This window comes from Oncorhynchus gorbuscha, linkage group LG13, assembly GCF_021184085.1.
Source record: "Oncorhynchus gorbuscha isolate QuinsamMale2020 ecotype Even-year linkage group LG13, OgorEven_v1.0, whole genome shotgun sequence".
In the NCBI taxonomy this organism is placed as follows: Eukaryota; Metazoa; Chordata; class Actinopteri; order Salmoniformes; family Salmonidae; genus Oncorhynchus; species Oncorhynchus gorbuscha.
This window is the reverse complement of record NC_060185.1, coordinates 24,934,334-24,960,107: the sequence shown is the minus strand read 5'-3', so window position 1 is coordinate 24,960,107 and position 25,774 is coordinate 24,934,334. Positions and strand designations below refer to the sequence as shown.

General features: G+C 40.8%; 3 protein-coding genes across 7 annotated transcripts in view; 1 reads left to right on the top strand and 2 right to left on the bottom strand.

The window, feature by feature from the left end:
* LOC123992611 (glycerophosphodiester phosphodiesterase domain-containing protein 5-like) overlaps positions 1 to 4,240 on the top strand; it is a 77,429-nt gene extending 73,189 nt beyond the window's left edge. Inside the window, exons 15-18 of one of the 4 annotated variants that reach the window (XR_006831282.1) lie at positions 372 to 386; positions 1,757 to 1,869; positions 2,187 to 2,447; positions 2,709 to 4,240. Coding sequence is in view for 2 of the 4 variants with exons in the window: in XM_046293888.1 (XP_046149844.1) it covers positions 372 to 386; positions 1,757 to 1,869; positions 2,709 to 2,794 (214 nt within the window). In the remaining 2 variants the exon portion in view is untranslated. The remainder of the gene's footprint in view (positions 1 to 371; positions 387 to 1,756; positions 1,870 to 2,186; positions 2,448 to 2,708) is intronic. The other 3 variants (XR_006831283.1, XM_046293888.1, XM_046293889.1) reach the window with 3 other exon arrangements.
* Positions 4,241 to 6,925: 2,685 nt separating this feature from the next.
* On the bottom strand, positions 6,926 to 12,524 carry LOC123993902 (heat shock 70 kDa protein 13-like). Its single transcript, XM_046296375.1, has 5 exons — positions 12,410 to 12,524; positions 11,822 to 12,162; positions 9,972 to 10,185; positions 9,154 to 9,321; positions 6,926 to 8,112 (listed from the first exon to the last, which is right to left on the bottom strand). Exons 1-5 carry the CDS (start codon positions 12,432 to 12,434, stop codon positions 7,523 to 7,525), a joined length of 1,338 nt encoding a protein of 445 aa, XP_046152331.1. The 5' UTR covers positions 12,435 to 12,524; the 3' UTR covers positions 6,926 to 7,522.
* Positions 12,525 to 13,041: 517 nt separating this feature from the next.
* The window catches only part of LOC123992610, a 31,062-nt gene continuing 18,329 nt past the window's right edge, over positions 13,042 to 25,774 (bottom strand). For both annotated transcript variants that reach the window (XM_046293885.1, XM_046293886.1), the window contains exons 10-15: positions 17,870 to 18,079; positions 16,437 to 16,551; positions 15,788 to 15,945; positions 15,469 to 15,681; positions 14,833 to 14,980; positions 13,042 to 13,998 (exon numbers count right to left, since the gene is read on the bottom strand). In XM_046293885.1, the coding sequence (XP_046149841.1) occupies positions 13,847 to 13,998; positions 14,833 to 14,980; positions 15,469 to 15,681; positions 15,788 to 15,945; positions 16,437 to 16,551; positions 17,870 to 18,079 (996 nt within the window). In that variant the 3' untranslated portion in view covers positions 13,042 to 13,846. The remainder of the gene's footprint in view (positions 13,999 to 14,832; positions 14,981 to 15,468; positions 15,682 to 15,787; positions 15,946 to 16,436; positions 16,552 to 17,869; positions 18,080 to 25,774) is intronic.

Below are 25,774 nucleotides of genomic sequence, written 5' to 3'. Positions count from 1 at the left end.
CAACTTAACAATGTTTCCCGTTGCAGTTGTTTGTACTTTTAAGTAACATGAAACCAGAAAGTATGCTTCCTTAAACTCTGAAAGACTTAGGAAGCTGTTGCTATGGGAGTTTCTCTATGAATTTCACTTTCCTTCCTGAGCCATAACGCTGTTGTGGGATGAAGGACAGCAGAGCAAGATCTCCATCCTCTAGTCTTATGGTGTGAGGTTTGCTATGCTTAGCAAAGTACTGGTCGCTGCAGCCTTCTAAACTGACCTCAATCTCTCCACCTTCTTTTGTCCTTGTTCCCTTCTCTTCCTCCTTTTTCTTCTTCCTCTCCTCTGGCTGATGTGCATGCTCCTCTTCTCTGCTGCATTCTGGCATCTCTCAGCTATCACATAATCAGGTAACTGGGTCAACTCTGACCCACTCTGCGTTTCCTTTTTCTCCCTCTTCCACTCTCTCCATTTTGCTGTATCATTTCATCCTTTCTGTATACGTCATCCTCTAAGTCTTTTGTTTCTGTCTTCCTCTCACCTGTATTGTTGTATTTCACTGCTGCCACTTCTCATTCTTCCCACTCGAGGAGAGAATAAATACAAGCGAGCCTACCAGTATTGGCCTTTTAGTGGCAGACCGCAGTACTTTGTCCCTCACAGCACAAATGCTTGTGTTCACTTTAATCCCAGTTGAGTTTTACTGTTTACATCATCGACCCGAATGACAGTCTGCAAATTAATTATAGAATTGTATTAAACAAGGAAGAGCTCTTTTCATTTATGGTGTTGATTTGGACAAAAGCTCTGCTTTGCTGTTTTTTTAAGTGCATTGATGCATTAGCCAAGACACAATATTGCTAATGTAATAATTAAATTTATGTGCCTCTATTTGTTAATTACCATAACAAAATTATGTTGTGGAAGTAAATCTTCTTGCCTCCGATATTACTCCAGTTAGTGTTGTGATGCTCAAAGCTAGTCACAACCAATGATGTATATAAACCCTGGATGGCTGATGCCATGTATTGGCCATTAAGAGGCAATGAAGCCACTGGTCGGCCATATTTGCACTCCCTAATAGGCGCAGTCCTTCAATTAAATGTGATCAAGGACAAAATTACTATATGTATTTAGGTATAAAAAATATTTGTGTTTAGCTCACATCATATAATATACGAGTATGCATTAATGTGTCTGTAATAGAATAAATGTCCAAAACGAATGTAGACTTTAATAAAGCAATTTCTATAGCTTCCCTACCATTGTGAAACATATTTTGGGAGTGCCAAGATGGAGGCACGGTGGCTTCAACACAGCGCCCACTTTCAGTCATCTAGTGTATATATAAATCATTGGTCACAACTAGTCAGTAAAGGATCACAACTAGTCATTAACTGAAGTACGTTCTTTCAGAGAAGTGGAGAAGTCTTTGGCTCAGACTCTGGTCTATTTGTACATGTCCTTATAGATTCAGTACAGCAACCAACTTCAATATCCGTCTGTTTGCTTGGTGTTATTTTGAGGTCAGCCAAATAGAAGTAGAAGAATGAGGCAAAATGGTGTCCAGGGCCCACACACGTTGACCTAGAGTAGCAATCTCCACGCAAAATGGCCGACACATTTTGACATGCCTTTAGCTCCATATAGGACAGGTCCTTGAGACCAGAGGCAGAAGTACTGTGGTATGACCAGAGGCTCTATATCAGGGTTCTCATATAGATCAGGTGAACCCTGCTCTATATGATGTCCTGCCCTCTGTGTGACCTTTCCTCTCCAGGTGGAGGTTGAGTGGCATGCACAGCTACAACCCTGAACAGATCATGCTGAGTGCCGCGGTCCGGAGGTCCAGCAGAGACCTCAACATCATGAAGGAGAAACTCATCTTCTCTGGTAAGGAAGGACCCCACAGAGAGGGGAGCTGCACAGCCCGTGTTTACTGTATTGTGTGTTTGTTTCTCTGGCTGTGTCCCAGTACTGTGAAATGGCTTCCCCTCCTTTTCTCATCTCATTTATTTACCACTGATCTGATGCCATTGGATAGATGAAGTGGATGCCTGATTGTTTTGGCCAGCCATATTGCTTTCACCTATTAATCAGTGGTCACAGAAAAGGAGACAAGGAAAGGCAGCCATTTTAGGAGAGTGGGGATGTCAGTGTGTTACCCTATCCCAGCATGCAGTGTTTGTAATGTAATTATCCTTCCCAAGGTCAACCGCAGTAGCAGTCTCAACCTGTGTGTGACCTGCACTCCTCTCCACCTCCACTCCCTTCATCCTGCCATCTCTCCATCCTCCTCTGCCTGCTGTGACCATTCGTTCGACCATTCCATCCCTCCCTTCCCCTTTCTCTCTGCCTGCCCCGCCTTTCCCCCTCTCCTCCCCAATCACCCACCAGAGACCTGTGTCATTTAAAAGGGTGCCTAGACAGCCCACTGAGACACACCAGCCTCTCCTGGTGGGTGGTGAAAGGTACGTCTGAGGGTCTTCAATGACCATCATTCAGTCCAAACCACTCTAGAATAACCACTAGTAGGTATAGTCACTTAGAAGAGATAAGTGGTGACCTACAGAGCAAAGAAAACCTAAGGGATTTCTCTGGTGTGGTTTGGATATGATGCTGCAGTGATATTGTTTTGGATGATCTGTGTATTGATGTGGTCTGTGTTGTACACTATCAGTGAAATACCCTGTGAACACAGACTGTGATGTGCCTTCTCTTCTGCCTCCCAGAGGTGAGCAATGGTGTGGGCAGTGCTGAAGACCTGTACATGGAGAATGGCTTCGACTACTACAACAACAAAGGCATCTCCCATTGACTCTTACTCACCGAATGTGAATCTACTCACCTAATGTGACACCCAACTCTACTAGCATGTGGAAACTGAGTAAATTAAGACTTCCATTTGACTGTCTTGTGATTGGGCTTATCTATTGTTATGATTACTCTTGTTTTACTCAGTGTATCCAGATAATTATTGGTTTGTTCCTCTACTGACTGATTGACAGGCTGCTGTATTGCTGAAGAATCCAAGGCAAGCACCACCCATTGCTTTGTACATTCTGTAAATAGGTTTGTTTTTGCTTGTTATATACAATGTGGGACTAAATGCACTTTTTATTGAACTGATTGATTCGTCAGATCTGATCTATGGCCTCTTCTCCTCACCTCTGTGGGCAAACTTGTTGGCTCGAGTTCCACATCAGGATTTCAACATTCAGTGGAGAGTCATGCATTTTATTTATATTTTTGACCAATTTGTTGGCCAGAAAAAGGGCAATTTAAAAATATTGGTCCATTTATATATATTTACTTAAACCTCCCGTGTGCTGGGATTGAATGGGTTCATGGGCCGGATCTGGCCCTCTGCCGTAGTTTTTCCCACCCCTGCCCTTGATGCTTGGAGGCCCCCCCCCCCTCCAGTTATCAATGCTTATTTGTTTGTTTCTACACTGTTATTTGGATTTCTTGCAGTCACTTTATAGCACAGCCAATTCTTATTATTTACAGAAATTACTATTTGTGCAGCATGCTCCTTTTTCTTGCCTTTGGGCGCTATTCTAATTTATAGGAACAAAAAGAACATGAACAAGCTGTTTACAGAAGTCCTGCCTTCTCCGACTGAAATAGTTACATGTAAGATAATGATTTGAACAGCATTTCCAAGCATATGATCTACAATATTAAGTGACTTGTGGAGCTGTGCTGTCTCGGGCCGGGCTTGTGTTCAGGCACAACTAATGTTTACTCAGTGTTTTCGGGTTCATTGTGAATGTGTTTTGATTTTTAAAGGATGTGTACAGTGCATGTATTATGTAGAGATTTCACCCCTACCCTCAGTGTGCAGTCCTACATAGTGTGCACATATTACAGATGTTTTAGGTGCTATGGCTGGCTGAGCATTATATTGGAAATGTCATCCTGATTATGTATAATAATAGCTATAGTGTTGAAGAGTTTATGAAAGTAATTGAAATACTTTGCCGGCCCAACTTCTCAATGGCATTTGAACTCGTGGTGTTTGAAAAGCAAAGTTCATCAAATCAATTGGTTTCTATAGGGGGACATGAAAGGGTGTCTGTGATGAGATGAAGTGGGGTGTGTTATATTAACTGTGAAAATAAACCTGGAGGCTGTTGAAGGGACAACGCTGAGTATCATTATAGTTCAAACCGGGTCAAGGAATGGAAAGACTTGTGTTCATTTACTCCTTTGGTATTTATGTGCCTCAGAAGTCAATAATTAAAATGTTTCTGATACCGAAGTGATATCCTTTGTGGTATTTTTGTAGCTAGAACATAACAAACCATTTAGGTTGGCGTTACTGTTGACTGTGTAGCTCATGTCAACCATATTCCTACTGAATCGTTGATGTACAGTGTCTTCAGAACGTATTCACACCCCTTGCCTTTTTCCACATTTTGTGTTTCAGCCCGAATTAAAAATGGATTCAATTTAGATGGTCACTGGCATACACACAAAATACCCATGTCAGTAGAATGTTTTTTACAAATGTAATTAAAAATGAAAAGCTGAAATGTCTTCAACCCTAAATACATTCAGGAGTAAAAAGTGCTTAAGTCATATGGACTCAATCCAGGTGTACAAAGCTCCAGGCTGTAACACAATGTAACACAATGTGGAATAAGATGAGGGGTATGAATATTTTCTGAAGGCACTGTATGTTATATTACATGCCAGTAACTAACACCATTGTGGATCTCTCTTATACTGACATTATTTCCCTTCAATTATGGAGTGAGGCGGCAGGTAACCTAGTGCTTTGAGTGTTGAGCCAGTAACCAGAAGGTTGCAAGATCAAATCCCCGAGCTAACAAGGTAAAAATCTGTCGTTCTGCTGCTGAACAAGGCAGTTAACCCACTGTTCCCTGATAGGCTGTCATTGTAAATAAGAATTTGTTTTCAACTGACCTGCCTAGTTAAAAAAAAAAATGGTGACATTGCTGAAGAAGCTAGTGATGATGGTAACTGGATTTGACAAGATTTTAGCACTCAATGTTCTGGGAACATGATCACATGTCCTTTTTACCTTCCACCTGTATTAGAAAGTCAGTCTGTCATGGAATGAGGACCACGGGATGCATCTGAATGTTGATATTTTCCCTTACTTCAATGTCTGTCTGACTGGATTTCACAACAAATTCAATAATGGTATTTAGGGACATTTTGTTAAAGCAGCATGTAGCACAAGCAGATATCTAATGGGGCCATATGAGAGGGGTGCTTTGAAGAATAAGCTAAACGTGCAGTACAAAAATCTTAAATTACGTACTCAGAAATTCCTATAGCATATCACTACAGAGAACTGCAATCAGTACATTGAGGCATGTTCAACAAGGAATGCATACAGTATTTAGTTGTCCGCTGCATCAGCCCTAAGTAGACTGGTATTTTGGAATGTACATTCCCTACATGAGATAATTAGAATGGACTAATAGTAGTAAATGATCAACCAACATGTTTGCTCTTCAATGCCAGGGGCTCTAACCAGCCATTACTCTACAACCAACTGTCTTGAGGCACACGGTAACACGCACCACCATAAGCCTTGGGTCTTTTTATGGCACTTACAATAAGTACTTCTATATACAGGTAGCTTAGTGGTTAAGAGCGTTGGGCCAGTAACCGGGCACTGGTTTGAATCCCCGAGCCAACAAGGTGAAAATTGTCGACATGCCCTTGAGCAAGGTGCTTAATCCTAATTGCTCCTGTAAATCACTCTTATCCAGAGTGTCTGCTGAAGTACCAAATGTCAGACCGTGTACTCTGATTCTTATACAGTGCCTTGAGAAAGTATTCGGCCCCCTTGAACTTTGCAACCTTTTGCCACATTTCAAGCTTCAAACATAAAGATGTAAAACTAAGTGGGACACAATCATGAAGTGGAATGACATATTGGATATTTCAAACTTTAAAACATCAAACTGGGCGTGCAAAATTATTCAGCCCCCTTAAGTTAATACTTTGTAGTGCCACCTTTTGCTGCGATTACAGCTGTAAGTCGCTTGGGGTATGTCTATCAGTGGCTTGTGGCAAACTTTAAACAACACTTTTTATGGATATCTTTAAGAAATGGCTTTCTTCTTGCCACTCTTCCATAAAGGCCAGATTTGTGCAATATACGACTGATTGTTGTCCTATGGACAGAGTGTCCCACCTCAGCTGTAGATCTCTGCAGTTCATCCAGAGTGATCATGGGCCTCTTGGCTGCATCTCTGATCAGTCTTCTCCTTGTATGAGCTGAAAGTTTAGAGGGACGGCCAGGTCTTGGTAGATTTGCAGTGGTCTGATACTCCTTCCATTTCAATATTATCGCTTGCACAGTGCTCCTTGGGATGTTTAAAGCTTGGGAAATCTTTTTGTATCCAAGTCCGGCTTTAAACTTCTTCACAACAGTATCTCGGACCTGCCTGGTGTGTTCCTTGTTCTTCATGATGCTCTCTGCGCTTTTAACGGACTTCTGAGACTATCACAGTGCAGGTGCATTTATACGGAGACTTGATTACACACAGGTGGATTGTATTTATCATCATTAGTCATTTAGGTCAACATTGGATCTTTCAGAGATCCTCACTGAACTTCTGGAGAGAGTTTGCTGCACTGAAAGTAAAGGGGCTGAATAATTTTGCACGCTCAATTTTTCAGTTTGTGATTTGTTAAAGTTTGAAATATCCAATAAATGTCGTTCCACTTCATGATTGTGTCCCACTTGTTGATTCTTCACAAAAACAGTTTTATCTTTATGTTTGAAGCCTGAAATGTGGCAAAAGGTCGCAAAGTTCAAGGGGGCCGAATACTTTCTCAAGGCACTGTAATTCAATTGCACCAGAATGATGCTGGCTAACAAGTTATATCATTTTCAAAGTGCAATATTTAGCCTAAGTTGGTATGCCCCTTATTTTGACAATTCATCAGTTATCCAATCTAGCTAAGCTGAACATAGTAGCTTTACATTCAAGCAGTAGCCTAACAATATGTGCAAACATATTTGGTCCAAAACTCTAGAATACTGCCCTAGTCAATATGACTGGTGGTAGTTCATATCAGGTGGCTTAAAAGCACAGTACAGCTCCACACAGCAGCTCTCTGAAAAGGCACAAGCGTGTTGTCATCCACTGAAAAACAAATACTCCTAATGTGCTGTATCCCCACCCCACCCCCAGTACAAACACGCTCGCACATATGCACAGACAAACAAATAAATAAATAAATAGCTGAAGGTGTATTGGCTGTTCACAGTGCTGTAGAAATAAAGGTTGTTCCCTGAATTGAATACCATTTCAATCTACCACAGTTGGCCCAATAAATTGGGCCAGCAGTAAACAAGTGATGGTGTAATTTGAGTTTCTCTGAAAATATATTCCAAGATCTATTAGAGCTGAAAATCATATTTTAACCTCATAGGACTATTGCATACGTGAAGATGGAGAAGGACAATTAACAGTGAAAATGCAGACCATCCTATAATATGGCAAGTCTCTGTCTGGTGGCATCTTTATGTCCATAACCACCTCTCTAGACTAGATCAATTGAAGTTGGTCTTGCGGAGGTGTCTGTTGGGGATCTCTATAGCGCTGACCTGTAGGGGCCAGGAGCCACCCAGGATGCCAGCCTGGATGGCCACCCCGGTCACCACTGCCAAGTCTGGGTCCACTGAGGTGTTGGGCTCCTTCCCAAAGTATTCACTGATCAGCTTCCTGATCCTAGGGATGCGGGTGGAGCCTCCCACCAGAACTATCTCATCCACCTCCTCCTTCCCCAGGCGGCCCTCGGCCAGCACTGTCTCTACAGGTGCCAGAACCTTCTGAAAGAGGTCGTCATTTAACTCTTCAAACAGCTCACGGGTGATGACTGCTTGGAAGATGACTGGGATTGGGTCCTTGGCGGGCCCCTGTGGTGGTTTCTTGGGGTCCCCTTGGGGCTCCAGGTGCAGGGTTACCCTGAGGTGGGCACTGAGCTGCAGGGTGAGGTTGAGTTTGGCAATCTCCACGGTCTGGCGGAGGCGGTGGATGTCCTCTTTGAGGGTGGGGGGAACGCCGTACTGCTGGCGAACCCTCTCCATGGTGTACTGGAGCAGCCTCTGGCTGAAGTCCTGCCCCCCCAGCTTATTGTTACCTAGGAAACAAGGGTCATTCTGACTCCAATAATACTATTAATATGTTAGTAGTATTGGGATAAATTCAATTTAAATTCATTATCATGTATGGTTTGAATTAGTTGTGCCAATATGAAATGGTCCTCCAACTATAACATAGTGTTGTTGGTCCCTTGTTTCATGAGCTGAAATAAAAGATCCCAGAAATGTTACATATGCACAAAAAGCTTATTTCATTCCAATTTTGTTTACATCCCTGTTAGTGAGCATTTCTCCTTTGCCAAGATACAGGTGTGGAATATCAAGAAGGTGATTAAAGAGCATGACCATTACACAGGGGCATCTTGTGCTGGGGACAGACAAAAAAGGCCACTCTAAAATGTGCAGTTTTGGCACACAACACAATGCCACAGATCTCTCATGTTTTGAGTGAGCGTGTAATTGGCTTGCTGACTGCAGGAATGTCCACCAGAGCTGCTGCCAGATAATTTAATGTTAATTTCTCTACCATAAGCCGCCTCTAACGTCATTTTAGAGAGTTTGCCAATACGTCCAACAGGCCTCACAACTGCAGACCACGTGTAACCACAACAGCCAGCTTCTTTACCTGCGGGATCGTCTGAGACCAGCCACCCAGACAGCTGATAAAACAGGAGTATTTCTGTCTGTAATAATATTATTTTGTGGGGAAAATCTCATTCTGATTGGCTGCGCCCCTTGCCAGTCATGTGAAATCCATAGAGTAGGGCCTAAAGAATTGATTACAATTGACTGATTTCCTGATATGAACTGTAATCGTTAAAATTGTTTTTTATATTTTTGTTCAGTATACAATATGGCAAATGTTCCACTTGTACTGCCCAATTGTACTGCCCACTCTTATGCAGAGTGACTTACAGGAGCAATTATGGTTAAGTGCCTTGCTCAAGGGCACATAGACAGACTTTTCACCTAGTCGGCTACTCGTGGTCTGCCACCCTACCTACCAGAAGAGAAATGAAAGTGACACCAACTAAACCATGCGTAACTACAACATGATAAGGAGTTGATTAGTGTCCTACCTGCCATGGCTCTGGTGAGGAACATGCCCCCTTGTTTATTGAGCAGAGAGACGTCCAGCGTTCCTCCTCCCAGGTCTACCACCAGCACGTTGAACACGTCCACCTTGTGTAACCCATACGCCATCGCTGCAGCCGTGGGCTCGTTGATCACACGCAAGATGTCCAGTCCTGTGTGGTGTAAACAGAACAATCATATGTTAGCTACAGGTCTTACAGTGGGTAGTGTTGATTTGGTCACATTGAATTGGGTGTCCAATATTCTACTCACACTCCCTCTGTCTATAGAATAAGTAAAACAGTTATGGGCATAGAGCAAACACCTAATTACATCAGTGATTGACATTAAAGTCTAAAGTACATGCCCACCAGAATTGTTTAATTAGCTTTTTACATGCAGAAGTGTTATATATTGCCTGCCTTTCACCTACACATAGAAGAGGAATCAAAAGATCAGTAATCAAATGATTTGTAATCAGTAAAAAAATTAAAAATATAGAACCTAAAACTATCTGTCGTTCACATATACAATGTGGAGGAACCAGAAAGATCTGTTTTAAGTTGTGAATTATTTGCAGTTTGGTTGTTTTCACTTAAAAACAACAACAACAACACCTCAGAGCAGGCTCAACTTGGATGACTGCTCAGTTTACTTGCCCCAAGCAATAGGGCAACCCTTAATGTCCATCCCTGTATGATTAACTGTTTCTTAATGAGAATACAATAACAACCTAAACAGTAAGTCATTCCTGTAGCAGTGTTAACACATCAAATCAGATATTGTATGACTGTTGATACAGTTTTGTCAGACAGAGACTGACCGGCCAGGTTGGCAGCCCTGATGGTGTAGTTCCTCTGTCTATCATCAAACTCAGCAGGGACAGAGATCACAGCCCTCTTGATGGGGACACCCAGGTGATGCTCTGCCATCTTCCTCATCTTCAGCAGCAGCCGAGAACTAATGAACTCGGGAGTAACTGTGAACGTCTGGTTGGTGGTGACCAAGAACTCTGCACTGCCATTGTTATTTATCACCTGAAAGACAGGTATGTTATTACAAATGAAAGACAGCTGTCATTGATATAGCATATTTATACACCTGCAATCACACAGCTTATGCAGCCAAATGCTAATGCTGTATTCAATTATTTTCACTGTGGTGTATTGACTGTCAAAGTAAATAAAGGAGTATGTACTGTACAGTTGAAGTCAGAAGTTTACATACACTTAGGTTGGAGTCATTAAAACTCGTTTTTCAACCACTCCACAAATGTCTTGTTAACAAACTATAGTTTTGGCAAGTCGGTTAGGACATCTACTTTGTGCATGACACAAGTAATTATTCCAGCAATTGTTTACATACACTAAGTTGACTGTGCCTTTAAACAGCTTGGAAAATTCCCGAAAATGATGTCATGGCTTTAGAAGCTTCTGATAGGCTAATTTTCATCATTTGAGTCAATTGGAGGTGTACCTGTGGATGTATTTCAAGGCCTACATTCAAACTTAGTGCCTCTTGGCTTGACATCATGGGAAAATCAAAAGAAATCAGCCAAGACCTCAGAAAAAGAATTGTAGACCTCCACAAGTCTGGTTCATCCTTGGGAGCAATTTCAAATGCCTGAAGGTACCACATTCATCTGTACAAACAATAGTACGCAAGTATAAACACCGTGGGACCACGCATCCATCATACCGCTCAGGAAGGAGACGCATTCTGTCTCCTAGAGATGAACGTACTTTGGTGAGAAAAGTGCAAATCAATCCCAGAACAGCAAAGTACCTTGTGAAGATGCTGGAGGAAACAGGTACAAAAGTATCTATATCCACAGTAAAAACGAGTCCTATATCGACATAACCTGAAAGGCCGCTCATCAAAGAAGAAGCCACTGCTCCAAAACCATTGTTATGTTTGGAGGAAAAAGGGGGAGGCTTGCAAGCCGAAGAACACCATCCCAACCGTGAAGCGCGGGGTTGGCAGCATCATGCTGTGGGGGTGCTTTTCTGCAGGAGGGACTGGTGCACTTTACAAAATAGATGGCAACATGAGGGAGGAAAATTATGTGGATATATTGAAGCAACATCTCAAGACATCAGTCAGGAAGTTAAAGCTTGGTCGCAAATGGGTCTTCCAAATGGACAATGACCCCAAACATACTTTAAAAGTTGTGGCAAAATGGCTTAAGGACAACAAAGTCAAGGTATTGGAGTGGCCATCACAAAGCCCTGACCTCAATCCTATGGAAAATGTGTGCACAGAACTGAAAAAGTGTGTGAGAGCAAGGAGGCCTACAAACCTGACTCAGTTACACCAGCTCTGTCAGGAGAAATGGGCCAAAATTTACCCAACTTATTTGTGGGAAGCTTGTGGAAGGCTACCTGAAACGTTTGACCCAAATTAAATGATTTAAAGGCAATGCTACCAAATACTAATTGAGTGTATGTAAACTTCTGACCCACTGGTAATGTGATGAAAGAAATAAAAGCTGAAATAAATTATTCTCTCTTATATTATTCTGACATTTCACATTCTTAAAATTAAGTGGTGATCCTAACTGACCTAAAACAGGGAATTTTTACTGGGATTAAATATCAGGAATTGTGAAAAACAGATTAAATGCATTTGGCTAAGGTGTATGTAAACTTCCGACTTCGGCGGTATGTACCGTACCTTGAATGGATAGCGAGCACTTTCCTGCTCAAGGAGATCTTGTTCGAATATCTTTCCAATAAACCGCTTGGCATCATAGATGGTGTTTTGAGGATTGTTTTCGGCCAGATCCTGACCCTCGTAACCGGCGAAAACTTCGGTAGGTGTGAACGACACCGCACTAGGGATGCTCTTCCGCCCCTCCTCATCCCCTATCACCTCCACATCCCCGGTACCCGGGTGGAATACTCCCACTGAGCAGAAAGTGGTCCCCAGATCTAGGCCGATTACTTTTGGTTTCGGTGGAGGCAGATAATGTTGGCCCAGATAGCCAGCTAGAAAAAGAGCCAGAATGACCGATCCTGCGACATGGAAGATATAGAAAAAGACGTGGTTTTAGGTATGGACGTTGTTTACGTAGCTAGCTCGTAATTAAGCCTACTTATTTACATATTCACTCAGCGTTGACAGCTTGACACATTTTCAGCTAATTGACTACTAATAATGATTTAGGTAGCAACTAACATGCTTGTCAGCCCACTTGCTAGCTAGCTAAACAGCTGGTTACACAACAACAACAAGCACACGTTACGGTTAAAATGTACTTACCGATCATAGACATTTCCCCAGCCATTGTCAAGTACTGATCCCCCCCGAACTGAGACGTAGTAAAACGTAATCTAGGCTAATATGTTGTCACCGCTTGACGGTCGTTACTAGTTTACCACAGCCACTAAGTCATAAACCCCGCCTATTTGTAACATGTATCTTCTTAAAATGTTATTTTAAACCTAACCCTTAGCCACACCGCTAACCTTATGACTAACCATATCCTTCAATTAAGACCAAAAATACATTTTATGTTATCATGATTTTTTACGATATATGATTTTGTGACTGTGGTAACTAGTAGAAACTTCTCGACGGATTCTCCATTCAGAGTCATGTGGACAATCCACAGAACCACACGTCACCATTAAAATGTGGTAAGCATTTTCTGGGTAATGTAGTCCAATCCATTCGTTATCGCTTAAATATACACCGGATGAGAAAGCAAAGTAACAAACTTTCCCATGAACACTAGTCATAAATGACGTATTGAAATATGTGTTCAGTGTCGCAAAATGTTGATGCTTGCAACATTTAGCAATATTGTACAGCGCCTTGCTCTCTTCACATTTTGCTTGAAATTATATTTTAAATTATACATTCAGTATAAATTAACGGATTAGTTAGACTAATGACAGATGACTATTGATGCATAAATACTTTATTAATGTGTGACATATTGCAATTACAGTATATTGAGTTCTACAAGTCTGTACATTTTGTTAAACCAGGAATGTTAAAAAATGTATGTACAAACTCCTGCCCACTCACTCACACACACACACACGTTTATTTTACTATCCGTGTTGGGACCAAACAATTCATTCCCATTAAAAATCATATTTTTCCTAACCCCTAACCTTAAACCTTAACCCCGAGCTTCTAACCCTAATCCCCTAAACCTAAAATAGCCTCCTCTGGTCCCCACAATGATAGTAAAACCAAACACACGTCATAGTTTCCAGCACAATACACAAAAAAACAAGATATCATTTGTCATAAATATTTTGTCAGGTGTGTCAAACTCATTCCATGGAGGGCCTAGTGACTGCAAGGTTTTGTTTTTTCCCTTTCTATTAAGCCCTAGACAACCAGGTGAGGTGAGTTCCTTACTAATTAGTAACCTTAATTCATCAGTCAAGTGCAAGTAGGGAGCGAGAACCTGCAGCTCTCCGTGGAATGAGTTTGATCCCTGTGCTTTATGTGAATTAATAGGTTAAAGAAAAAGGTTCATAAATGGATGCTTATAAATAAGGAGGAACAAATTCATCGGTTTTAAGAAAAATTGCCTACATTTAACATTTAATTAATGAAATCGCACCTTGTTAAACCAAATACAGACGAGACAAACTTGGTGAGCCATCGTAATTTACAAGTCAAAACATAATAGTTAATCAACTTTTTATACTGGTATGTTAATTAGGATAGTGCAGCCTATCAGCGTGTGACTGGTTGGCTCTCTGTGTCTTCTTTGCTGTTTTCAGAGCACTCTGATGGAATAAAACAGCCTGAGTCTCTGGGACAGTCACTCTTCTCCTCCTTCAGGCTGTGTGATGAAGAGGGCTCCTCACTCTCCCTCACATCATCGCCTGTGAACCCAAGAACAAAACAGTCTGGTTGGTTGGATCCTCAGATCCTGCGGGTTGCAAGGTTGGCTGCCCCGATCCAAGTCAATTAAAATGAATTAGGGTTGCAATTCTCACACCACCTAAATGGAATTAAGCTTGATTTAATGACTACATTCCTTCCTGGCTGATAACCTCTGCCATGGTAATCCAAAAGCCAGTCACGATATCTGGTTCAGCCAGGGTGGCAGTGCCATTGTTTGGTCAGGAACTAGCCCACATTCACTATATCTGACTTAGCCAGGGTGGCAGTGCCATCTGTTCTGTCCAAAATGAGCCCAAACACACATTTATGACCTTAATTTAAATGGTATTATGTGAGGACTCAAACATTAATAAGCCTTATGCTAATTGAACGCATCCTGTTTTGTAAGCAGCTGATAGAAACTGGCTAGTATTGTTCATTTCTTCATCTGGATTGGAGACCTATCTTTCTGTTTCATTTGTGTTTCAGGGCCTTACAGTGGTTTTATAGAGGATTAGAATAGAGGAAGACATTGTGCTCTCTCTGACAGGTGTCAACTCTGCCGGATGGGCACGTCTTAAATGATAGCTGTTATAAGCATCTGCTCATCATAACACACACAGATCAGGATGCTCCTTTCTGAGCGTAGTGCTGCGTTGCACAAAATGTCTGTGGTACAATTGGCCATTTCCTTTGCCCCAGTAGAAATCCAGTAGGGTTAGGCTACAGTAGAAATCCAGTAGGGTTAGGCTACAGTAGAAATCCAGTAGGGTTAGGCTACAGTAGAAATCCAGTAGGGTTAGGCTACAGTAGAAATTGGTTTTGCTACTCACTCTCTGTATATCTGCAGTCTGCAGCAGCCAGCAGCCTGCCTCTGTGTTCTGGATTCATCACGTTCAGCTCTATAAGGTGTTTCTCCTGCAGGTGCCTCAGGTCCTCTACTGTCTGGTAGCCATTCAGAAGCAGTGCAGATGCATACTCCTGGAATAAACAAGACATAGTTCCATTGTCAATGTCATCTCATCTACCTTTCATAATCTTATACCAATTTGTTCACCTTTGAGTGCTTTAGGTTATGTTTATGCATATTATTATTATTATTATTTATTTATTTTTTTGGGGGGGGGGTAATTGAGGCAACACCATTCTCAATACTGTGTGTCTGGTAGTGTTGAGGGACACTTGACATTGTTTTCTCAGTGTAGGTTTCATTGGTTACTGGAAAGAGGAAAGAAAAAATGTGGCTGTATTTGGCAGTCATTTTAACAGGCCATCATGGCTAGATCCAACTTTTGTCAAATTAACGTTCAAAGACAAGATTCTTAAAAGTTTAGCTAACCCTAACCCTTTTCCTAACCTAATTCTCCTAACCGGCTAGGTTCATTTTCCAAACATTCTATGAAAAGTCAAATCTGAAGTTAATTTGACAAAAGCTAGATCCCTTCTAGCCATGACCTCTAAGCCCTCACCTCTAGATGAAGACGCTCCAGTAGTTCCAGTAGTGTCTTTGGTCGTGGTCTTTTGCTCATCCTCTGAGGTCTGATTTTTGGCGCCTCCTCCTCTCTCTCTTTCTCCATGAGCATGTCAACATAGATGAACTTGAAGTTGCCCACTTTGTAGTTCAGCATCCCTGTCCATATGCCCATAGGAGGTTTACTGATGATGCTGATAATGTCTCCAACCTGGCAAGAGACATCAAGAGATTTCATGAATCATGAAACAGCTTTTAACAACGTTGTTCATGACATTTCACATTACCCAAATCTAAAGGCATTATCTTCTGTCTACCTTGAGTTTGAGGGAGTCAGTGTCATATGGGCTGGGAACAAAGTCTGTGTGGACCCGTGCTCTACCACAGAAGTGTCCGTTGTAGGAGCCGTCCTCTTCTAGTCTCAGACTGTCTCTGGTACTGGAGCCATTTGAGAGGCAGGCCACACTACCTGAGCCTACAGGAGACAAGAAAGACAAGACAGTATGATTACACTGCACAGATTTACCCCTGGACTATGAGCGTGCGTGTAAAAAAAAATATTTTTTTATTTAACTAGGCAAGTTAGTTAACACCAAATTCTTATGTACAATGACGGCCTCTCGGGGAACAGTGGGTTAACTGCCTTGTTCAGGGGCAGAATGACAGATGTTTACCTTGTCAGCTTGGGGATTTGATCCAGCAACCTTTCAGGCACTTGCCCAATGCTCTAACCACTAGGCTACCTGCCACCCCTATGCTTGTGTATCCTTGTGTTGGAGGGAAGGTTACAAGCCCATGATAATATTGTAATATAATAGTAATGATATGGTAATACAATGGTAAAATAAAACGCATGAAAACACATCACATTTGCTTATCCTTCATTTAGAAACGTGTATCTTCATTTACAGACTTGTATGAGGGGGGACATGACTTTGTGTTGACATCCCTGTGGAGAGGACTTACTGGAGGAACTCTGTCCGCTGTACAGGCTCTCCAGAGAGTTGTTGGTCTTTTCAGAGCCTTTCTCTAGAGGACTGCACTCTGTTTCCTCTTCTAGGTCTCTGTCAGTGTCTTCACCCTACATGTGGAAATACAAATGGACAAGCCACTATGTGAGTTAGCCAAACTGATGTTGATTCCTTACTATATACTGTACATAACTGTGCCATTTATATAAGGAAGTGCCATTGAGTTAACAATTCAACATAGACACTTGTAAATACTGACCAGGTTGATGGATACTATTTTGTCACTTAGACCTAATTTCAACACAAATTGAATCTTGCTTGGCCAGACTTACTAGGGGGCACTATTTTTATTTTGGGAAAAATAACGTTCCCAAAGTAAAGCGCCTATTTCTCAGGACCAGATGCTAGAATATGCATATAATTCACAGCTTAGGATAGAAACACTCTAAAGTTTCCAAAACTGTCAAAATATTGTCTGTGAGTATAACAGAACTGATATTGCAGGCGAAAGCTTAAGAAAAATGCAATCAGGAAGTGACTCATGTTTTGAAACCGTTGTGTTCCTATACACCCCTATTGGCCACTGAAAGGGATATCAACCAGATTCCTTTTTCTACGTATTCCCTAAGGTGTCTACAGCATTTTGACGTAGTTTTACTCCTTTATGTTGAAGAATGAGTGTAAACGACTACATTGCGTAACTGACCAGCTGAGGGCTCTCAGAGTGATTCTTGAGTAAAAGACAGAGGTAGTCATTTTTCCTCTCGGTCCTACTGAAAAGCCAATTGTCCTGGTTGATATATTATCGAATAGATATTTGAAAAACACCTTGAGGATTGATTATAAAAAACGTTTGCCATGTTTCTGTCGATATTATGGATATAATCTGTCATTTTTTTCGGCGTTGTCCATGACCACTATTTCCGGTGGATTTCTGAACATAACGTGACAAACAAACAGAGGTATTTTGGGTATAAAAATAATCTTTATGGAACAAAAGGAACATTTGCTGTCTAACTGGGAGTCTCGTCAGTGAAAACATATGAAGATGATCAGAGGTAAACGGTTAAATTGATTGCTTTTCTGATTTTCGTGACCAAGATTCCTGCTGCTAGCTGGACATAATGCTATGCTAGGCTATCGATAAACTTACTTTGCTTTGGCTGTAAAGCATAATTTCAAAATCTGAGATGACAGGTTGATTAACAAAAGGCTAAGCTATGTTTCACTATATTTCACTTGTGATTTCATGAATATGAATATTTTCGAGTAATATTTTTTGACCGTTGCGCTATTTTAATTAGTGTAGTTGATGACAATTCTCCTGGATCCGGGATGGGTAGTTTAAGAGCCTTTAGATGCTTTGATACACTACGCAGAATACTAGGTTCTGTATAGGAGGAAGAGGCAGTCTGTAGTGTGACTCACAGCTTCCTCAGAGAAGATTTTGGAGTGCTTCTTGCCCATCTTCCTGCGCATGGTCAGAGAGATGGCCTTCATCTTCTTCCCCAGGCTGCCTTGTTTGGTCTGATCAGAACTCTCACATCCAGACTCCTCTGCCACTGTTGTTCCATTTTCCTCTAGTCTGGCTGGTGATGGTTGTCTGATGCCCTCAAATCGCCCAAAACTAGTGGAGCGCTGCATGGAGAGATTACAGATGACAGATTGAATGTGTGTTTACTACAGTGGCAGCAGGAGTCAGGACCCAATCTGGGACATTATGCAATGCATGTCGCACCCCCATCCCACCCAATCACTATGTGTTTATGATTTCCTTTTATATGTTTCATATTATGCTAAGGAAGGACCACTTCTGTGGTAATGAATTATGTTCCTCCTCCCTTGATTTACAGGAATAGAGTGCTATTGTCTTGAGAAATGTCTTGAGCCTTGAAGTCTGGCACATGAGGCTACTTGAACTCAATCTGATTTGCACTATGAATTTATCTCTATCATGATGAGTTTGTGAGGTACAGTTAATAGATATTTCAACATTTTCATGAACCTAAAAGTATTTCTAATCTGTTCAAATTCCAGTATTTCTACATCAGAGCACCAAAATAATTATATAAAGGAATAATCCCAGTAAATCCCTATTAAAATATCAGAACCACGCACTCTACCACAATCTATGGAACCTTTTGAGTAATCTTACGGACCCTCCCCCTTTTTACAACTTTGACCATATACAGTTGAAGTTGGAAGTTTTACATACACCGTAGCCAAATACATTTAAACTCAATTTTCACAATTCCTGACATTTAATCCCAGTAAAAATTCCCTGTTATAGATCAGTTAGGATAACTAATTTATTTTAAGAATGTGAAATGTCAGAATAATAGTAGAGAGAATTATTTATTTCAGCTTTGATTTCCTTCGTCACATTCCCATTGGGTCAGAAGTTTACATACAATCAATTAGTATTTGGTAGCATCGCCTTTAAATGGTTTAACTTGGGTCAAACGTTTCAGGTAGCCTTCCACAAGCTTCCCACAATATGTTGGGTGAATTTTGGCCCTTTCCTCCTGACAGACCTGGTGTAACTGAGTCAGGTTTGTAGGCCTCCTTGCTCGCACACGCTTTTTCAGTTCTGTGCACACATTTTCCATAGGATTGAGGTCAGGGCTTTGTGATGGACACTCCAATACCTTGACTTTGTTGTCCTTAAGCCATTTTGCCACAACTTTTAAAGTATGTTTGGGGTCATTGTCCATTTGGAAGACCCATTTGCGACCAAGCTTTAACTTCCTGACTGATGTCTTGAGATGTTGCTTCAATATATCCACATAATTTTCCTCCCTCATGTTGCCATCTATTTTGTGAAGTGCACCAGTCCCTCCTGCAGCAAAGCACCCCCACAACATGATGCTGCCACCCCCGTGCTTCACGGTTAGGATGGTGTTCTTCGGCTTGCAAGCTCCCCCCTTTTTCCTCTAAACATAACGATGGTCATTATGGCCAAGCAGTTCTATTTTTGTTTTAGTGCTAACTATTGTAGGTAGTTTGCACTAAACAGTTAGTTATCAATTCCACACAGTTAGTTATCAATTCAATGTATTTGGACGCGCTACATAGAAGTAATTTGTTTTCACCTACCTTTGGTTTACTGAGCTTTGGTTTGTCTGAAACATTTGAGGCTGCCCTCTGTAGCATTTTGTGTTGATGTTGGTTTTAGAGTTCAGTCTAATGAAATCTTAAAGAAGCATATCTGTACTCTGACCAACTCTGATGGTAGCTAAGTGTTAACTGCACTAAACTAACCCAGACTGAATGCTTGACTTCCTCAATAAGACAGGATGTGACATGTGAGGCAATCAACATTCTGTCTATTACCACGGAATCGGTTTCAGAAGGGGAAAAACACATTCTGCTAGATAAAAATGTTGTGGTCTCCCTCTGAAAACATTTTCACTTCTGTTAACATGATGATGATGTGATGATGGTAATATAATTTTGGAACCTAGTTAACATTTGGGGTTGGGCTACATTTGTTGCATAACTCACACCTGGGGTAGACTATATATTTTGTTGTGTTACAGCCTGAATTCAAAATGGAATAGAAAAGAAAATAATCTCTCCCATCTACATGAAATACCCCATAATGACAAAGTCAGCATTTTGGGAGGGATATCTTTGCTAATTTATTGGAAATGAAACACATAGATATAACAAATAAAAAAGTTTTCACACCCCTGAGTCAAAACATGTTAGAATCACATTTGACAGTGATTACAGCGGTGATTCTGTCTAGGTAAATCTCTAAGAGCTTTGCACATATGGATTGTACAATATTTGGAAATGAGTCTTTTTTAAATCCTTCAAGCTCTGTCAAGTTGGTTGTTGATCAATGCTAGACAGCCTTGACATTGATTTCTAAGCCGATATAAGTCAAAACTCTAACTAGGCCACTCAGGAACATTCAATGTCATCTTGGTAAGCAACTTGTGTATATTTGGCCTTGTGTATTAGGTTATTATCCTGCTGAAAGGTGAATTTGTCTCCCAGTGTCTGTTGGAAAGCAGACTAAACCAGGGATTCCTTTAGGATTTTGCCTGTGCTTAGCTCTATTCCGTTTAGTTTTATCTTTAAAAAACTCCCTAGTCCTTGCCGATTACAAGCATACCCATAACATGATTCAGCCACTACCATGCTTGAAAATATGAAGAGTGGTACTCATTGATGTGTTTTGTTGGATTTGCCCCAAACATAACGCTTTGTACTCAGGACATAAAGTTAATTTCTTCTAGTGCCTAATTGAAAACAGGATGCATGTTTTGGAATGTTTTCATTCTGTACAGGATTAATTCTTTTCTCTCTATTCACTCTATTAGGGTTAGTATTGTGGAGTAATTACAATGTTGCTGATCCATCTTCCATTTTCTTGTATTACAGCCATTAAACTCTGTAATTGTTTTAAAGTCACCAATGGCCTCATGGTAAAATCCCTGAGCTGTTTCCTTCCTCTCTGGCAACTGGGTTAAGAAGGACGACTGTATCTTTGTAGTGACTGAGTCTATTGATACACCATCCAAAGTTTAATGAATAACTTCACTATGCTCAAAGGGATATTCAATGTCTGTTTTTACCCATCTACCAATAGGTGCTTTTCTTTGTGAGGCATTGGAAAACCACCCTGGTCTATGTGGTTGAATCTGTGTTTGAAATTCACTGCTCGACTGGGGGACCTTACACATAATTGTATGTGTGGGGTACATATATGAGGTAGTCATTAAAAAATTGTGTTACAATATTATTTCACACACTTATTATGTGACTTGTTATGCACATTTTTACTCCATAACCTATTTATGATAGCCATAACAAAGGGGTTGAATACTTATTGACTCAAGACATTTCAGCTTTTTCTTTTTTATTAATTTTGTAAAAATGTCTAAAGACATAATCCACTTTGATGTTATGGGTAGTGGTGGAAAAAGTACCCAATTGTTATACTTGAGTAAAAGTAAAGATACCTTAATAGAAAATTACTCAAGTAAAGGTAAAAGTCACCCAGTAAAATACAAGTATTTGGTTTTAAATATACTTAGGTATTAAAAGTACATGTAATTGCTAAAACATATCAGTATCAGAAGTAAAAGTATTACAAAATTGTGGGATAAACAATGTTTTGAAACCTTCATCATTGACTGTTATTTGGGTTCAGTTCTTTCCAAAGTTCTTTCACACAAAACATTGCAGTAAGAAAAAAAGCAGGAAATAGAATTATCAGAAATTATAATGTCATGGTTGAACTTTTCTTTGCTCAAATGTCAAAATCTCGGGTGGTTGGTTTGAGGAAGTGTTGAGGCTATGAACGGCAGACACAGGAAGAGAGGAAGACGGCAACTCTGTGATGTCGAAACAGTTTCCGCTTGATAATCTGCACTCAGTATGGACATTTTACTAAAACAAGCTACTTTTGATCTACTTGATAACACGTTTGACACATTAAATGTAATTTACTGCCACATTAAATTAAACATGCATGATTATCTTACATTAGGCTATGTAAATGGCTATAATAAGATACATTTTGCACATAAAAAAATATGGAATCAGTCAGCATCAATGACCTTTTTAATTCATACTGTGGTTTATAACGTTTTAGCAAGCTAGTATGTGGGTTATTAGGTTACAGCAAGCTGTTCTACATGACTTCTTCCTTGCAGTGGAATGTTCTAAAAGCATTAGTCATTTTCATCATTGCTCATAGGCCTCAGCTTGGGGAGTTTTCTGTTGTCTTATACAAAGTAATAAAAGAGAAGCGAACAAACATTCTCCTCACAAATAATGGTCAAATTCAGAAACAAATACGATAATGAGTTCATGCAGAGGTTGTAGAGGCACGTCGTGGTCCTCCTATATATGCATAATCAGTCCTTTGATGTTATAGTGAGGGGATTAAACTACATTTTTAGAATGCAGAACTACAATCGATCAATGGCAAATACTTCTACAGATGATCAATGGCCAAATCAAGAGCTCTCCAGAAAGGCTATGGACAAAAACCACCCGTTGTTTAAAGTAATCCCGAACCACTGCCTGTTGCTATCATCAGTCATGTCAGGTCATCAATGGGACCGAGAGACTGAGCTTCTATCTCAAGGCCATCAGACTGTTTAGCCACCACTAACATTGAATGGCTGCTGCCAACACTGTCATTGACACTGACCCAACTCCAGCCATTTTAATAATGGGAATTGATGGGAAATGATGTAAATATATCACTAGCCACTTTAAACAATGCTACCTTATATAATGTTTTTACCCTACATTATTCATCTCATATGCATATGTATATACTGTACTCTACAACATCGACTGCATCCTTATGTAACACATGTATCACTAGCCACTTTAACTATGCCACTTTGTTTACTTTGTCTACACTCATCTCATATGTATATACTGTACCGATACCATCTACTGTATGCTGCTCTGTACCATCACTCATTCATATATCCTTATGTACATGTTTTATCCCCTTACACTGTGTATAAGACAGGAATTGTTAGTTAGATTACTTGTTGGTTATCTGCATTGTCGGAACTAGAAGCACAAGCATTTCGCTACACTCGCATTAACATCTGCTAACCATGTGTATGTGACAAATAAAATTTGATTTGATTTGATTTGAAGAGAAAAGGCTATGGACAAAAACATTTTGTAATCCCACACTGCTTGCAATCAGTCATGGCTGTCTCAATCCAGGATTACAGTTTCTAATCTATTTCTTCCGACCTTCCAGGCCGACCCTTGGTAATACTCAGCCGTTTTTCACGTAAGGAGGCTTGGAATTGTTCTTAAATGTTGAGTGAAATTATTTTTATAAACTAATCCTACATGAAGTCACTAGAGGGCAGCATACGATGGAAATGTACCAACAGTACATACACACGTTTATATTGATTTAGAATTGAACTCCCTAAACATTAGGAATGCTTATTTTTTCAATTGATGCTGTTGACAGATATAATCCTATATTTTTAGACATGGCACTATTTTCTATATTATAACCCTGTTTATTAGAAAGAAAAATCTGAAATAGCCATATTACGGATTCCTGAAGATAAACATTTGTCCAAATACTAGCTACTCCTTCTGCCTAGTTTTGCCTTCAATGGCCTGTAACCCATAGGTGTTGATCCCTCTACAAGAATCAAAGGAGAAGATACATCTATAGGAGCCTACACAATCACAACACTGGAGTAATCTGAAATAATCTGCCCCAATGTCACATAAACCCCAAACAATAGCTTTGTCTCACACAAACCACTCAGAGCATGTGAGTGGTTTGTGGTTTAGGGCTGTGGTTTACGGCTGCTAGAATCCTGACTAGAACCAACAAATTTGATCATATTACTCCAGTGCTAGCCTCCCTACACTGGCTTCCTGTTAAGGCAAGGGCTGATTTCAAGGTTTTACTGCTAACCTACAAAGCATTACATGGGCTTGCTCCTACCTATCTTTCCAACTTGGTCCTGCCGACATACCTACACGTACGCTACGGTCACAAGACGCAGTCCTCCTAATTGTCCCTAGAATTTCTAAGCAAACAGCTGGAGGCAGGGCTTTCTCCTAATGCGATCCATTTTTATGGAATGGTCTGCCTACCCATGTGAGAGACGCAGACTCGTTCTCAACCTTTAAATATTTACTGAAGACTCATCTCTTCAGTGGTTCATATGATTGAGTGTAGTCTGGCCCAGGAGTGTGAAGGTGAATGGAAAGGCACTGGTGCAACGAACCGCCCTAGCTGTCTCTGCCTGGACGGTTCCCCTCTCTCCACTGGGATTCTCTGCCTCTAACCCTATTTCAGGGGCTGAGTGGTGCTCTTCCATGCCGTCCCTAGGAGGGGTGCGTCACTTGAGTGTGTTGAGTCACTGACTTGATCGTTCTGTCCGGGTTGGCGCTGCCCCTTGGGTTGTGCCGTGGCGGAGCTCTTTGTGGGCTATACTCGGCCTTGTCTCATGATGGTAAGTTGGTGGTTAAAGATATCCCTCTAGTGGTGTGGGCGCTGTGTTTTGGTAAAGTGGGTGGGGTTATATCCTGCCTGTTTGGCCCTGTCCGGGGATATCATCGGATGGGCCCACAGTGTCTCCTGACCCCTCCTGTCTCAGCCTCCAGTAGTTATGCTGCAGTAGTTTATGTGTCGGGGGGCTATGGTCAGTCTGTTATATCTGGAGTATTTCTCCTGTCTTATCCGGTGTTCTGTGTGAATTTAAGTGCTGTCTCTAATTCTCTCTTTCTTTCTTTCTCTCTTACTTTCTCTCTCTCGGTGGACCTGAGCCCTAGGACCATGCCTTAGGAATACCTGGCCAGATGACTCCTTGCTGTCCCCAGTCCACCTGGCCGTGCTGCTGCTCCAGTTTCAACTGTTCTGCCTGCGGCTATGTAACCCTGACCTGTTCACCGGACGTGCTACCTGTTCCAGACCTGCTGTTTTCAACTCTCTAGAGACAGCAGGAGCAGTAGAGATACTCTCAATGATCGGCAATGAAAAGCCAACCGACATTTACTCCTGAGGTGCTGACCTGTTGCACCCTCGAAACTACTGTGATTATTATCATTTGACCATGCTGGTCATTTATGAACATTTGAACATCTTGGCCATGTTCTGTTATAATCTCCACCCGGCACAGCCAGAAGTGGACTGGCCACCCCTCATAGCCTGGTTCCTCTCTAGGTTTCTTCCTAGGTTTTGGCCTTTCTAGACCTGCATTGCTTGCTTTTTACACCTGCATTGCTTGCTGTTTGGGGATTTAGGCTGGGTTTCTGTACAGCACTTTGATATATCAGCTGATGTAAGAATGGCAATACATAAATACATTCGATTTGATGTGCTCACTGAATATCACTGATTGGATATACTGCATGTGTAGAAATATCTAAATGAGTGCATGTGAGCACATTCTCTTTCCTAATGTTCATTTACCCAAACCGTAATTATTTAGCGGTCACTTACTATGGGTTAAAATAAAACAAATCATCTATTTCAATGGAACATTTTGATTGTTTGGTTCCAAAGCATTTGAAGTAGGGTATAGATTGGAATAAACATGTCCACAAATTCCCAATCTACTATAACAGATCTACTATATAATCTACTATAATCTACTATAACATATCTACTGTATAATCTACTATAACATATCTACTACATAATCTACTATAATCTACTATAACAGATCTACTATATAATCTACTATAATCTACTATAACAGATCTGCTATATAATCTACTATAACATATCTACTACATAATCTACTATAATCTACTATAACAGATCTGCTATATAATCTACTATAACAGATCTGCTATATAATCTACTAT